General features: G+C 34.8%; 2 protein-coding genes across 5 annotated transcripts; both read right to left on the reverse strand.

Annotated features, from left to right (window-relative positions):
• Nucleotides 1-2,008: 2,008 nt before the first annotated feature.
• LOC137814434 (Ribosomal protein S5 domain 2-like superfamily protein) lies at nt 2,009-5,164 on the reverse strand. Its single transcript, XM_068617215.2, has 4 exons — nt 4,315-5,164; nt 3,348-3,788; nt 2,463-2,543; nt 2,009-2,290 (listed from the first exon to the last, which is right to left on the reverse strand). Exons 1-4 carry the CDS (start codon nt 4,925-4,927, stop codon nt 2,199-2,201), a joined length of 1,227 nt encoding a protein of 408 aa, XP_068473316.2. The 5' UTR covers nt 4,928-5,164; the 3' UTR covers nt 2,009-2,198.
• Nucleotides 5,165-6,450: 1,286 nt separating this feature from the next.
• LOC137814592 (uncharacterized) lies at nt 6,451-13,732 on the reverse strand. Of its 4 annotated transcripts, none has more exons than XR_016517685.1 (11): nt 12,632-13,732; nt 12,057-12,193; nt 11,862-11,924; nt 11,680-11,766; nt 11,070-11,235; nt 10,622-10,811; nt 9,046-9,866; nt 7,812-8,420; nt 7,635-7,700; nt 6,966-7,212; nt 6,451-6,630 (listed from the first exon to the last, which is right to left on the reverse strand). XR_016517685.1 is itself a non-coding variant. In XM_068617523.2 (10 exons), exons 1-10 carry the CDS (start codon nt 13,184-13,186, stop codon nt 7,102-7,104), a joined length of 2,805 nt encoding a protein of 934 aa, XP_068473624.2. In that variant the 5' UTR covers nt 13,187-13,732; the 3' UTR covers nt 6,761-7,101. The 4 variants fall into 4 exon arrangements, 2 of the variants coding, with proteins under 2 accessions (XP_068473624.2, XP_068473544.2); XR_016517684.1 differs by having other exon boundaries at nt 12,057-12,196; nt 12,632-13,431; XM_068617523.2 differs by lacking the exon at nt 6,451-6,630 and having other exon boundaries at nt 6,761-7,212.
• Nucleotides 13,733-15,707: the final 1,975 nt, after the last annotated feature.

Here is a 15,707-nt window from a genome sequence, read left to right on the forward strand (position 1 = left end):
ATGAATTTGATTACATAACAGTTCACTATCAATTGATTACTCTTGGTTCCTAATTATCAAACAACTAGAGTGAGGTAAACTATCTAAGAGACAAAAGTAAAGCTTGCTCGATTAAACATCGCAAGTGCCGGCCGACCACCCACCAAACTTGCTTGATTAACATCGCAAGTATTGGCCGAACGCCCGCTTGCTCGTTTAACATCACAAGTGCCGGCCGACCACCCACCAAACTTGCTCGATGACATTGCAAGTATTGGACGAACGACTGCCCGCTTGCTCGATTAATATCGCAAGTGTCGGCCGAACGTTCACCAAATTTACTCGATTAACATCGCAAATGCCGGCCGATCGCCAACCAACTTGCTTGATTAACATCGCAAGTATTGGACGAACGACTGCCCGCTTGCTCGATGAATATCGCAAGTGTCGGCCGAACGTTCACCAAATTTGCTCGATTAACATCGCAAGTGCCGGCCGATCGCCAACCAAACTTGCTTGATTAACATCGCAAGTATTGGTCGACCGACTGCCCGCTTGCTCGGCTATCATCGCAAGTAATGGTCGGCCGCCCACTACACTTGCTCGATTAACATCGCAAGTAAGCTGGCCACCTATGCTTAGTTGTTCGATTAAAGATCACAATTAAATGGCCGATCGCCCGTTCTTGTTCGATTAAAATCACAATTAAAAGCCGACCGCCCGAAGCCAACTTATTTGATCACACCTATGGTCACGTCACACCTCGAGAAATGGAATAGCCGCACGATCAAGGGAAACCGACCGACACCCATCATTAAAGACACATCGGACATATCTAACACATCTGCCCTTGAGCCTGGGGGGCAAGCGTACCGGTATGACCGAGAGGCCGAGACCTTAGAAGACTTGGCCGAGTGGCCTAGACCTTGGAAGAGTTGGCCGAGAGGCCGAGATCTTGGAAGGCTTGGCCGAGACCTTAGAAGACTTGCCCGTGGGCCGAGACCTTAGAAGACTTGGCCGAGAGGCCGAGTGGACCGAGAGGCTGAGACCTTAGAAGACTTGGCCGAGAAGACCGAGACCAGTAGAACATGGCCGATGGCCGACCCATGCCATGATGATTTGGCCGATGGCAGACCCCTATTACAGTTAACGCTCAAACCAAGATCAGTGAAGTTAATCTATCATTAAGAATTAGGTAATGCAAACCTAAGAGGTGTCCACCTCGATAAATGGGCCCAACAAGGTAGGCCCACTAGAATAATATAAATAGTACGCATCCCAAGGAGTAAGGTATGTCATTTATCACTCTGAGAGCTGACCACCCGCTTTACTGACTTGAGCGTCGGAGTGCCTTCGCAGGTACCCCACCATCCGGTGTTCAGCCGAGGCCGAGGGCGGAAGGAGAAGCAGGAGGACGAAGAGAACCCCAGTTCACTACCCAGTCACCTGACTGACCGAAGGAAGGCGAAGAAGACTTCAATAGTTCTCTAGGTCCCATCTCCCTAGCAGGAACAACCATAAATTTATTAAAACATTTTATGATAAATATGTGTCAAATAGATAAAACTCTTATTAAAAATTTTATCTATTCATAATTTCAACTTCGTAATATAGTTATCCATAAAACAATTCCTTAAAAATTAGACTTATATATGACTATTAGTTACTGATTAGTTTAAACTTTTGAATATAATAAATTATCTGGTTCAATTTTATTTTAGTTATTGATTTTCAAACTGAGATCTGAAAATAGATTATTAATTAAAGAGAAATTAAATAAATAAAATTGATTTTGATCAGACTTTTCATGTTTTGCATCAGCATTTAATTATTAGTTTCATTGACTTTATTTCAAATAACCCACTTTATTTTTAAATTGTAATTTAAAACAAGAACTTAGAAAGTAACGTTGTAGTTACTCCATGGTGTTAATTTGAAAATTCTTTTAACACAAATCTCCTTCGATAACTACCACAACATTCATTGGGCAAAAAGGAAGTATAAAGGAAAAAAAATAGCAATCACAAGCTCTCTCCAAAGAGTGAATGAATCCTAACATATCCGTCAACAAAATTTTCTACAGTTGAGTCATTGAAATTCAAAAACGTTGATTTACATCACTGGTGATGCAGTTCAAGACAAACGAATTTCAACATGTTATTGAAGAATGCTAATATTCCAGACAAAAAATGGCCATCCAGAGAAAGGTACTCTGAGTATCAACGCTTGACCCATTGGAAACTTTTTCTTGCTTTTGCCTTTCCTGGTTTTTTCCTTTCTACCACTCGTGAGTCCCTTGTCAGGAAACCAGCTGTTCAAGATTCAAGAAAATACTTGCTTAGTTAATCATCGTAGTAATGCAGCATAACATAAAACCCAGCCACAACACAACTAAAAGACTAATCAAGAGTTTTGTAATATGGTAGGAAAACAAAACTGTAACAAAGTAAATCAACAGAGAAAAAAGGCAAAAAAGGTTATACCATTTCTCAGTGAAGGCCGCAATTCTGGTTCCCAGTTCTGCAGAGCCTTGCTGATCCCCAATCGTATAGCTCCGACTTGCCCTGTTTTCAAGAAACACATTTCATTGACACTGATGTGAACAATAGCTAAACAAATGAACTTTGACAAGTTAACCAGTGGGTGGTTCTGTCAAACTTCCATTGTGCAGAGTTTTCTCAGTGTAGGATTTCACAGAGGAAGTTGAATAGAAGTGTCTATGGGTGATAAATCCAAGATCTAGCATTTATTTGTCAAACTTAAATGTTCTTGCTGGGGTTAGCTCAAGGCCAAAATTCTAGCAGAATGCATTTTTCCCTAATAAAAAAAAGAAACAAAATATGAAGACACAAGAGCAAATGAAAATATAACAATATGATATAGTTGTCTGCTTTTAATATTAGTGAAGGATGTAGTACAGTAGTAACGCAGCATATATACATATAATTCAGTTCACTATTATTTCATTTTTATTTTCTTCAATCAACACAGATAGTTTTCTTGCCTGGTCAAGTATACATTAAAGAAAGCTCGTGATTTACATGACAAAGGGCAACTTCCATTACTAGAATAGTTCAGGCAATATTTCAACTCAAAACAATTAAGTTTTCTTGGTAGGTGAAGTCGGCTACATAGATCAAAGTTTGGAGCCAGATGTGACAGAGATGATGCTCCACAAACTATAAGAAGCTTTTTTGCTAACTAAAACTATAAGTGCTTTAGTTAAAAGATGTAAGATCATCATATAAGAAGCTTCTGCTAAGTAAAACTATACATGCTTTAGTTAAAAGTTGTAAGATCATCATACAATGGAAGAAGCCAATGCCAATGACCAAATATAGAAACTAACTAAAAGTAATGAACCTCACCTGAAACACCACCTCCTTTCACAGTACAATCGACATCCCAGAGCCCCAATGTCTTTGTCTCAGAGAAAGGTCGAAGGAGAGTAGCACGATGATCAAGCATAGGAAAATAGACATCAAACTCTTTATCATTGACTATAAATTTACCATTACCAGGCTGAACCCAGACACGGGCAACACTGCATTTTCTTCTTCCTGTTCCATAAGCACGACCTTTGTCATCAACTTGTTTCACTCTAGCCTTTGCAGCTTCCTCCTGCTTCAGCCGCTCCATTTCACCTCTACTGGATTTTCTAGTATTCCTCTCATACCTCATGTCTTCAATTACACTAAGAGGGGGCAACCCATCAACTCCCTCAAAGTCTTTCAACGCAATCAAACTGTCAAGCATTTCATCCGTGATTCCAGAAGCAGCAATCAAATCACCAAATGCACGTTTTGGGCCTGCAATAACAATCGCAAAATAACATCAGTTACCTAAATAGAGGACTAAACACTGAATAAACAAAAACAGCTATCGGTACAAGGTACAATACATTCTCATTCAATCACAAAACTAATACATTCTCATTCAATCACAAAACTAATACATTCTCACTCAATCACAAAACTAATACATTCTCACTCAATCACAAAACTAATACATTCTCATTCAATCACAAAACTAATACACTAACTCAATCACAAAACTAATACATTCTCATTCAATCACAAAACTAATACATTCTCACTCAATCACAAAACTAATACATTCTCACTCAATCACAAAACTAATACATTCTCATTCAATCACAAAACTAATACACTAACTCAATCACAAAACTAATACATTCTCATTCAATCACAAAACTAATACATTCTCATTCAATCACAAAACTAATACATTCTCATTCAATCACAAAACAGCATCATTTAGGATAACTATCATAAACCTTAAACCTAAAATTTTAATGTGGTGTTAAAGCCTAACCTTTGACAACAGCAGTGAGAGCTTGTTCTTCCTTCTCAAGCTGTTCCACATCCACTTGAGGCTTAGCATCCACAGCATGGATCTCCCTTTCCTGTTCCACATCCTCTTCCTCTTGGAAAGCAAACACATCCTCTTTGTCTTCTTCCTTCAAGTTCCAAGGTTTGAAGTCCTCTCCTGCTCGAACTCCAACATCCCCACCATCAAAAGCACCACCTCCACCACCCGCATCTCCACTTTCCTTCTCGATCCCTTTAAATATAGCATCCTCGTCTTGCTCATCGAGACCCTTCTCATGCAACCACCCCTGTTCTTCCTCTTGCAGCCACCCCCGCTCCTCCCTTTTCCCACCCTCTTCGTTCATTCCGGAAAGGCTTCCACTCTCCTCCTCCGCCTCGAATAAAGCGCCGTACTTTTCCTCAGTCTCCCCAAATTCGTTCCACAAACGGGACGATAGGGGATCCTTGCCATCACTGCTGCCGCCGCTGTTGGTGGAGAAGTGTTTGGGAACAACGAAGGTGGTGAAGTTGGGTTTCGCAGGTGCGTGCGGCGGTTTCAACGGAAGAGAGAGGAAGCGACGGAGGTGAGAGGGTTTAGGGATTAACCGAGAAAGCATGGTGATGAAGCGAGTGAATGTGAAGTTGAATTATAGAGTGAAATTGATATCATTCATTCGCGCATTGCGAGAGAAGAGAGTCGTCGGAGAGTTGACGGCGGCGATCGGAGTGAGTGGAAGAGTGAGAAATGGAAGGACTACTAAGCTTGGGATTAGGTTTACAGAACCAGGGACCAAACCGTCGTCGTTTAATTTCTTTGTTGTTCGAATAACGAAACAGGGTTTAACGGTCTGTTTATTTTGTTACACTTATTTATTTGGTGATGAAAAGCAAACAAAAACAACCACTGGGGAAAAACGGGTGTTTTTTTTTTATCAAAATGAAGTAATTTGGTTTAAAAATTACATAAATGAAAACAAAATTATGGTTATGAATAAGTCTTCATCCAAAATAAGTGTGTTACCTTACCTTGTAAAAAAAAAAAGTATATTTCAATTTTTCATTGTACTTCTAAAAGTTGTCATATTTTTATATTTTTTTAATAATGGGTTGTGAATTAATCCATTAGTCTCCATATAATATTTTTCATTAATCTTATGTTATATTTTTCAGTTATTGTAAAAAAAATATATATTTTCAAGCTTTCAATATATTCTTTTACATCTTATCGTATTTTTATATATATTTTACATTTGCATGGTGGGTTAATGAATCGGACTCTGTTGGGAATTTCTTTCTCCACCCATGGTTTCCATTTGCACCTATGGGTTACTTAAAAGACTAAATTGTCTTTATTAGTGTGATCACTTTCTTGTCATTCCTTGTTTCATCATCTTCATCCTAGTTGTCACCTCTTGAATAAAAGTTTTTTTAATGAAAAAATATTTATAAATTGTGTAATTTAAAAGTTTTTTTTTCATTAAGTGATAATAGATAAAAAATTAGAAATAATAAAAAATATATTAAAACATAAAGAATAATAATGAAAGAAAATTAATTAAGTTACAAGCGTTACCTGGAATAAACTGTAACTTGTAATTATATGTTAAAAACTCTTAAAATAAATTACTTCTGAAATACTCTAACACACACTTTTTTTTTATTAAACTACCTCATAAGTTAATAAATTAATGAAATAAACTAGGAGGGAATTTATCGTTGATGATATTTTTGAAAACTATGTTAACCCAGTTTCTCTTACAATAATGCACTTCTTAATGTTCAGGAAATTGAATTGATTTTTCTAAACAAAACTTATGAAATGGAAACTCTTGTTATTATGATAAATAAAAATTACTAGATCATAATTGAATGGTCAAATAAAAAGAAAAATGAACATTACTTTTTCAAAAGTAGTAAAATGAAATTAACTAGCTACCTTTTAATCCTAAATATTCCTTAAATTTATAATTCTCATTTATTAAAACAAGAAAAATTCTTAATTGTTGTCAAAAAGAATATCTTAGCTGATACTCAGGTTATGTATTTAACCTTCTGATGTACTCCTATTTGTCTTTTTGTAATAGTGTTTTTATAGCAAACACAATTTTATTTTGAAAACTATATAGTTAAAAGACATCAATTCTTAAAGACGTGAGTTTATAATTTATAAATGTGATATGATTCAATACAATTTTAAAATTGTTCCATATTTTTACTGAAGATGTAGGATCTCTAACACACCCTCTTATGCCAAGACGATAAACTCGTGCGTAGGACTATATGTTATAGATGGTCTGATAACAGCCAGATAACGTATGACCTGATATGTCAAACAAACTCTCGTTATGATAGGATCGAAAATGGCTATAATACCATGTTAAGAAATGAATTTTAAACCTAACTCAACCTCATAAAATCGACTTATAAAATGAGATTTGCACCCATTTATATACTATAAAATGTCCTTATCAACAGAAAATGATTTATTTTTTCATTTGTAATCTGATGTAAAGTTATAAACCTATCAACACTTTTATTTATAAGTTATAGATTTTAGAAACACCCTTATGCATGCATCTTCTACATATTATCTATTTTATACATGTTATCTATTTGATGTTTATACTTTTTCACATGTTTGTTCATATGGCTCACCTCCCCGGGCTTTTTAGCAGAACTCTAGTACTATTTCAGCCTCTGGTGGAGCTAAGCTGTTAACAAGAATGTTTGTGAGTACATCAAAGTGCTTCTGAGCAGATCCCTGTCATGCAGTGAGAGATTGCAGACAATACTATGATGATGCTAGTGTGATCCAATAATTTTCCAAACATAAACTGTTTGGAGTGCCAATGATCCGTGACCAACTCCATTCTTTCTCCTCTCCAACTTCTAATTCTGCTAACTGCCATAAGTCATGATGTTACCAAAACACAATTTCAGTATCTTTGCTTGTGAGAGAGTTTTAAATGGCAGGTTTGAAAAGGGTATTGCAAATGCCAAAAGGGGTAGAATTCAAGCACTATGGTGCAAGTTTTCAAGCTACTTATTATAGTATTATATATTATGCTAATGCTTTGTAGTGGAAAGCTATAGCAGACAATATCAAAGAAGTTTGACAAATGGGAACTTAAAATGCATAGAACTTGAATCTTTAAAAAATCCATCCTTCAACTTTTTCTTCTAAAGAATGGATTCTCCACTACTAAAATTGGTTTCTAATTAATGATTTTGTGTTGTAGTAGTGATATATATGTAGTTATAAACTTATAATAAGAGTTTTCCATTAGATAATTGGAATCTATCTCAGTGTGATAAGGTTCTTACCCTGCCATCTCTGAGCTCAAATATGACAGAACTTTCAGAAAATGGAATTGGTCTTGTTGATGCCACCTGTGTTGCATAAGATTCAATGTCAATTCTATGTTCTTGTTACTTTATATTTTATTTCAAAGTAGAACTTTGTCAATTTTAACCAAACAGTAATCATACACTAACTTTTACCTTTGGTTCACAATTTAAGTTGAGGTCAACAAGGTTGTCTTGGTTCTTGTTCAAGCCAGATGCACAATTTCCATCACTCTGAACTGGTTTCTCCTCATTGAATCTTCCACTTTGTGCTTCAACAATTTTATTTCCCATATTGGGGAAGCCACAATCCTTCCACTTCCATGCATTGTTGTCCATGTATCTCAGGTATACTTTTCCATCTGAGCCAATCAAAAGTAGTTGATTGCCTTCAAAGCTTGGACCAGGTGCACCAACCAGTGTAACACCTTTATAAGGTGTTCCATGTTCTATCCAGTTCCATCCATGCCAAGTATTCCACTGGTACTCAACAAGACCACCTTCTCTTGAAAGCATGAAGAGAGAACCTGAGAGTGATTTTGTTGATGGTCTTATGACTGTTCCAGGAAACTGGGATAGAATCAAATGTTGAGACTGGTAATGCTCATGCCACAATTCAGTCACTTTGTTATACTGATATAGACGACCATTTCTTCCAGTGACAAAGACTATATTTTCCCTGAACAATTCCTGGTCAACTATAGTTGCAACTTTAACATTTTGAGGATTTTTGCAATCTTTCCATTTGAACTTCCTCATGTACACCTGAGTAAACATGTAAATTTTTACTTCATATCTAGCTAGTGTAGCAGTATTTTACGTCTATAAAGCTTATTCCCTGAAAATTTTAATATTTATCCATGTGTGTATAAATAAGACTTTAGTTTCACTACTTTCAACTAATTCATTTTGCTAGTTACTTTGTTTCGTGAGGTTGCAACTTGTGGAAAGAGTTCTTAACGGTTCAAAGGGCATAATTACCAATGTTTAAGGCACAACTGTAAAAAATATACGGAAGTGTTGGAGATCCTACATCAACTAGAAATTAACACATTTCATGGTATATAAGTGGGTGTGGGTGCAAACCTTTATAGGCTGGTTTTACGATGCTGAGTTAGACTTAAAGTCTACTTCTTAATATGGTATCAAAGTCATTTCAGACCTATTGTAACAAGAGTTTGTTGGGTAGAATTACCAATGTTTAAGGCACAAACCAGAGAAAATATACCGAAGTACACTCATATTTTTGTTAAGAGGCATGCAATCATCTTAAGCTTTTTGAAATGTTATTCATTCACACTTCTAGCATCTTTTATCAAGGCTTGTCTCTTAAGTATTCTAACTTCTAAGCAATTAAAAAGTTTGAGAACTTGTGTTACTGTTTACCTACCATGTACTGCAGTAATCCTCCACTTTTGCTCACAAAGAAGATTGAATCTTCAGTTGTAGCCCTCCTTGCTTTACCTGGTAATGTATCCCATGGTTGACCTCCAATAATATGTCTCCCTTTCCTCGTAGCAGTGCAGTTTTTCCATGCCATCTCGTTATCACTCCATTCTCTAAGGAACAGACTCCCAAATGAATCAACCATAAACAAACTTCCATTATAGTTCCCCACTATACCACTCATAGCCGAGGAGCTATCATGCTTCAACCATACCCATACATTCTCAATACAAACGTATTCAAAAACCAAACCATCATTGCTGATTAAGAAGAATGACTTGCCTTCATACAGCAGTCTTAAGCGGAAGTTACTACTAATCCAATCATCTGGCAGATTGTATTCTTCTGAAGACTTATTCAGTTCACCACCTTTGCCTAGAGACAAGTAATGACTCTGTGTTTGGCTTTGTTTTCTTCTACTTGTTCCTGAATCATTTGAGTCATCTTTTGTACCTGTCATACAATTTCTGGGGCCTCGTTCTTCTGTACAATATTCTGCATTCCACCCTTCACTCTCTGGCACATCTAATATAGTCCAAACATATCTGTTTGATGCTTTCCTTCTAGAGTTTTGTGGTGCAGATGGTCCTGAACTTTCACCCCCTATTCCTACTAGATGCAATTCTGCAAGTCTACCATCGTCTAGTGCATACAGTATCCTCCCAACTTGGAATGCTAAGCCAGCTATACCTCTTGCTGCTTTTGCTTGCGAGGGATGCTCATGACTTCCCCATGCTTCTGGAAACTGATTGTTATGAACACTTCCTGTTTTCATGTGAGAATTCAATGTCTAGAACGTAGTATTCAGATAGAAAACTTTGTTGGAACAGGAATAGTTTGAGTCTTTCACAGATGGTATTCTATGTCGTATTTTATTCTGCATATGTTGCTTCAATGAGAGAATATACATTGCAAATACTAGTTATTCTTATGAGTAGGAATTATGTTTACCGATGTTGAAATAATGAATCCAATCCACAAATAATCTTGTTAGTCTTTTCGTTGCTTGTGTATAAGCTTCAATAATCTTTCAGGTTCTTGAAAGATTATGAATTTGATTACATAACAGTTCACTATCAATTGATTACTCTTGGTTCCTAATTATCAAACAACTAGAGTGAGGTAAACTATCTAAGAGACACAAGTAAAGGTAGATGGGAATGATAATTGTCTCTTATTTACTTCCTAAGAATAGGAATCAAATTTCAGATGGACGATAGGTTTTGGTAATGGTGATAACTATTCCAAAAAGTTTGATAGATAAAGAATGAAACTGAAAATCCCAAATAGTATGTTGCAGATTCCACATCAAATAAAGATAAAACATCTCATAATATATAACTGAGTGTAAACTTCACTTTATCAGCCAATTTTATAAGATTGAGTTATGCTTAAAATACACTTCTTAATATAATATAGTATCATAAAGTTCATATTTAGTAAAAATATTAGTATAGTCATAGAAGTAAATATCAATCATGGATGAAGTTAAACAGACTTAGAGCAATTGGATGACTGACCTAGTTGTTTTGGCATTTGATATTCAAAAACAGATCCAGCTGAAGTTGTAAAGAATAAAGAATTGAATGTTTCACTTGATTCATCTTGCAAAGCTGGTGTAATAGACGTCAAAGTTTGCTGTTCAGGGCTTCCATGAACTACCCATTTCCACTTCCTCTGATGTAATCTTCTCTCCACCAAAGTGCCTTCCTGTATAATTATCAAGAGTGACAGGGTTTTAGATTCTTAAAGGGCCTCATTAAGATGAAATTCTAAAGTTTAACATGCCCAATTGATTTATAAAGTTAATTGGAACCATGGTTTTACTTTACATAAGTAATTTTGATTAAGCTTATGTTCCTGATTAATTGGACATCAACTTGAGAGTTTTCACCAATATGTTCTTGATTACTATAGCACTCATATTCTGATAATGATATGTTCATAAAATACTTTCATTAACAGTACCTTGGTTAAAAGAAACAGAGATTCAGAATGATCACCACTTAATCCATGTAAAATGCACCCTTTAGATGGAATCAAAGGTGAAAATTTTGCTGTTTTTTCTTGCCATATGTGCTTCCTCCACGACGGTTTTGATTTTCGATTATATTCAAAAAGATCTCCCGCAGAACTACATCACCACATCATCCATTAAACTAGTTAGACTCTATGCAGCACAAACATTGACAAAGACACTGATACGACATAGATACAAACATGAAGATATATATAATCTCTAAAATGTAAGACACTGAGACACGAATCTGTATATTATATAATTATGAATTATATAAATTGATAATAAAGATTTATATGCACAAGTGTATTTCACATTTTTTGAGCAGTAATATTTTTTGAATTGAGCACTTCACTTATACGTGTCTTGTCTTACGAGTGTTGGTATTTGATACGTGTGTCCGACACACGGACATGTCATTTAAGAGAAGTGTCCGAGCATTATAGGTGAAGAATGATGTTTGATACTATTTAAAGACAACACGGTTTTGTTTTCTATCTTTTCTTTACTGCTCTGTTTGTGAGTCAAATTGTTTCAAGCAACATACACATCACCCACCTTATGGTGTATACTGCTTCTCGTGTAGAAGCAACAGCAGCTATTGCTGCAACATTTGCTCCTGCTGGTTGCCCATGATTTGTCCATCTGCTCTATATATTGCCAAAATAGGACCGAAATTAGTAATATTTGCTTAGGATTTAACTTATGTACAATTATGTGCTGAAAAACTTGAGTTTTACCTTGGAGACTCAACCACATCAAGTTCTACAAGAGTTCCATTTTTTGTACAGAAATAACCTCTTCTGTGGACAATGCAACAACACAAACAAACGACATTAAGAGTTTGATAGGTTTCAGACTTTAAGTAATCATCCAATTCAAATACATCCTTGGGTTGTGTTTAATCTCAAACTAAAGTTTCAATGTGTACTCACTGCCCATCATCTGACACCACACCAGACTTCATCAATGTCAAAGTATTTTTCTCCTGATCATTATCTGCAATTGGACCAAGTGCAGGTGGGAATTCAACCCAAACTGGTTGTGAAGTTTCACCAAGTTGCAAATGCATCTGCTAAAATAAACAAAGTCAGTAGAGAAGTGACCGATTTAAGTGCAGAATCAGATCATATTAGTGAGTGATTTAAGTTACAATTCAAGTTGACAATCTGTATGCATATAGTCACTATTAGATTCGAACACTCCTCTTACATGTATTCGTGTCAGACACATATATGAGACGTCTAATAAGAGACAAATTCTTTTGAACCAACCATGAAAAATATTTCTTTTTTAAAAAAGACTGAAACATATTTGTGTACATAAATTTTTATTATTAATTTATATAATTCATAATTATATAATACATAGGATATGTGTTTCCGTATCCTATATTTTAGATATCTCCGTGTTTCGTCTCTGTATAGTATAGATATGTGCTTAAAATGTATCCAAATAGAAGAGTATATATTCTGAACGAAATATAATTCTGAGAACTGATATATATAACCTGATACAGATTTCCCGATTCAGATAAAGCAAGAATCATCTGACTGATGATAAAAACTGCCACTGCACGTCCTGCTGATATTGGTAAGTCATGAGGGGCCATCACCCATTCCAATCCATTCCAAAACCTCTCATAGATAGACCCACTTTCACCAGTGATCCACACAGATGTCTCAGACATTTTGGTCAATGAAACTCTCTTTCTCAGAGGCCTCAGAACCACATCCAAGGGCTCCACAGCTCCTACTTTATTATTTTTTCTGTCCAGTCTCTTCTTTTTATCATCAACTCCCTGTTCTTGATCCATGCTTTCTTCCCTTCTCTTCACCTTACCACACTCACTATCACCACCAGATATCAGATCACAGGGCAGTTGCACCTCAACCCATCTATCAGCTTCTTCACTGAACTTCCAAAACCTATCGGTTTTCTGTTCAAACCTTCTATTGCTCTGCTGAAACACCTGATATTGACAGCATGAAGCACAACCCACACCAGTACAAAAGCTCACAGACACGAGCCCCCAGATGCCACATATCAAATGGAACACTGACATGGTGGCATGGGGAGCCAGATAACAGAAACTCCAAAAAGTCAGGATTTTTAAGATATTCTAAGACCAAGTTTGGTAGTTGCGTCCCACATGAGGGTTCCCCTCAGTCATGGATCTAAAGGCTTGGATCATCTGATAAAAAATCTCAAATTTATTGGATAGATGGTTTTTTCATAGCCTCCAAGTAAAAGGGAATTCATTATACTGGTGTAGGGATGAAAAGAAGGGAAGATATTTTGTGGGGTACCTACCATGTAGTATCAGGCGCAGGTATTGATTCTCATATTATAACTACCTCAGATGGCTTGTGTTTATTTTCGTCAACTTTGAAGTTAATTCTTTGGTAAAATAACATGAAACAACCTGTTTTTCACGCAGCAGTTTAACCACCACGTTTCTTTCTTTCTACATCAAAAGGGTAAGTTGAGTTCTCATCCATTCTAAGTAGCTGCTTCATCTGACCAAGTTGGATTATTTCTTGCCCTTGATTTCATCATCATCGCAGTGATGTTTAGGTGAAAGATTTTGATGAATTGTTGGTTTGTGTTTGTAAAGTAATGCTATTGAGATTCTATAGTCGACTTTTACTACTAGGAAGAATACGGATTCCTCTGGCTCTACCTTGACATAGATGCAACAACGAACAACTAGCCATGAAAATAATATTATGATATGTGGTAACTGTCATTGGATCATGAGAACCCTCCAACCGATGGCTCTGATGTTGTGTTGCACTTTGACTATGTGATTAGAAAACCTTACAAGTTTCGTATCAAAGGGTTTTGTGAGAGTGAGAGGTGGATGACCTCAGATACCATTAATTTTCTTTTGAAGACATTTAGTGTTGAAAAGACAATGAACACATCACCATTAGAAAGTGGTTGGCCTAATAAGACATTACTTGGAAACGTACTACTCATGATTTTACTGGTTGTGAGAAAACTTAATTGTGGCTGTTTACACTAAGTAATAACATCATAGGACTCTCAAAATTTGATTAAAAGATGGTGAAACCGTGGAGAACGGTGCTGCTGAAGAAGTTTGTCCCTGTTGTTGTGTAAGCAATTCCATCACTATCACTTTATCAGTTACAAATTAAGATCATGCAAAATAAAATCATGAAAAATGTTATGTCAACAACTCCTTTCTCTCCTTTGTGGCTGCATACATTCTGAGGTGGCAAAGGGCAGTTTTGTCAATAAACATCGCTGAGTGGGTGATGTGGGGCCAAGAACAGTTTCATATTTTACACTTTGCTTCACCTTACACCCGCAATAATATATATATATATATATATATATATATATATATATTTGTAATATTTATTTAAGAACGATTTTTATGATTCTTTACTGCACATACCATACTTCTCACATGAAAAACTGATATATTATAAAAAACAATAATAATAAAAAGAGAAAACTGGAGAGAGGAAACAATAATTTTACACGATGATAATGATATTTTTTATTGATAATATAATATAAATTTATATTGTTAATATAAGTGTGTGAATAATAACATTATTTATTTAAATTTTAATATTAAAAATATATATATATATATATATATATAAATGATAAAAATAAAAAATTAGATACATTTGCATTCTTGCACTGCATGCATCTATGTGTCCGCTAGTATTTATAAAATGAATACAACAATAATGTCAAAAAGAAAAATAGATATTTTTTTCAAATGATATAGAGATAAACTATAGTATATTTATCTCATCACAACCTACTCTAAAATTTTGATAATATTTTGAATTTTATCGTAATAATGTGGGATAAAATTAAATCCACTCATATAATGTATTCATCTTAATACTGGCACAAAGTATTTTTTATTCCGCAGTCTAATAGTTGTATATAATTTAGAAATTGATATTAAAATAATTTAAATACACATTATACAAAAATTATTAAATACAAATTAATTTTAAAAAATAAATAAATTATATATTATTTTAAAAACTAAAAAATTTATTAATATCTAAATTAATTTTTATTATTAATAAATAGTTTCTAAATAAATATTTAAGATACACTTTTTTTTAATTTAATTTTTTAAGAAATCCATGATTAAACTTTGAATTTTAAACGGAACAATATGTTAAATAGTGTGATTTACTCTAATGGTATTATTTTATCCAAAGACAAATTCTCAAGAGAGCAATATACAATTATTAATTTAAATCGTAATTAAAAATCCAAAATTTAAAATGGATAATACTTTAAATACACTTATATACTATTATGAAGTGAACTTTAAGCCTAACTCAACCCCATAAAACCAGTTCAATGAGGTGAGGTTTGCACCCACTTATATACTACAAAGACTTTAATCTCTAGTCGATTTAGGATCTCCAACATTTACTCTATTGATATTATCTCACTAGATTTTAAATCAAAATATTAAATATGTATATGGTTTCAAAGATAATTTTTCAAAATACATAATACCTCATACATAATTATTAATTTATTTTAAACAGGGATTTGAAATCGAAAAATAATCCAAT

Source organism: Phaseolus vulgaris, chromosome 11 (genome assembly GCF_051622355.1).
Source record: "Phaseolus vulgaris cultivar YP4 chromosome 11, ASM5162235v1, whole genome shotgun sequence".
NCBI classification, from domain to species: Eukaryota; Viridiplantae; Streptophyta; class Magnoliopsida; order Fabales; family Fabaceae; genus Phaseolus; species Phaseolus vulgaris.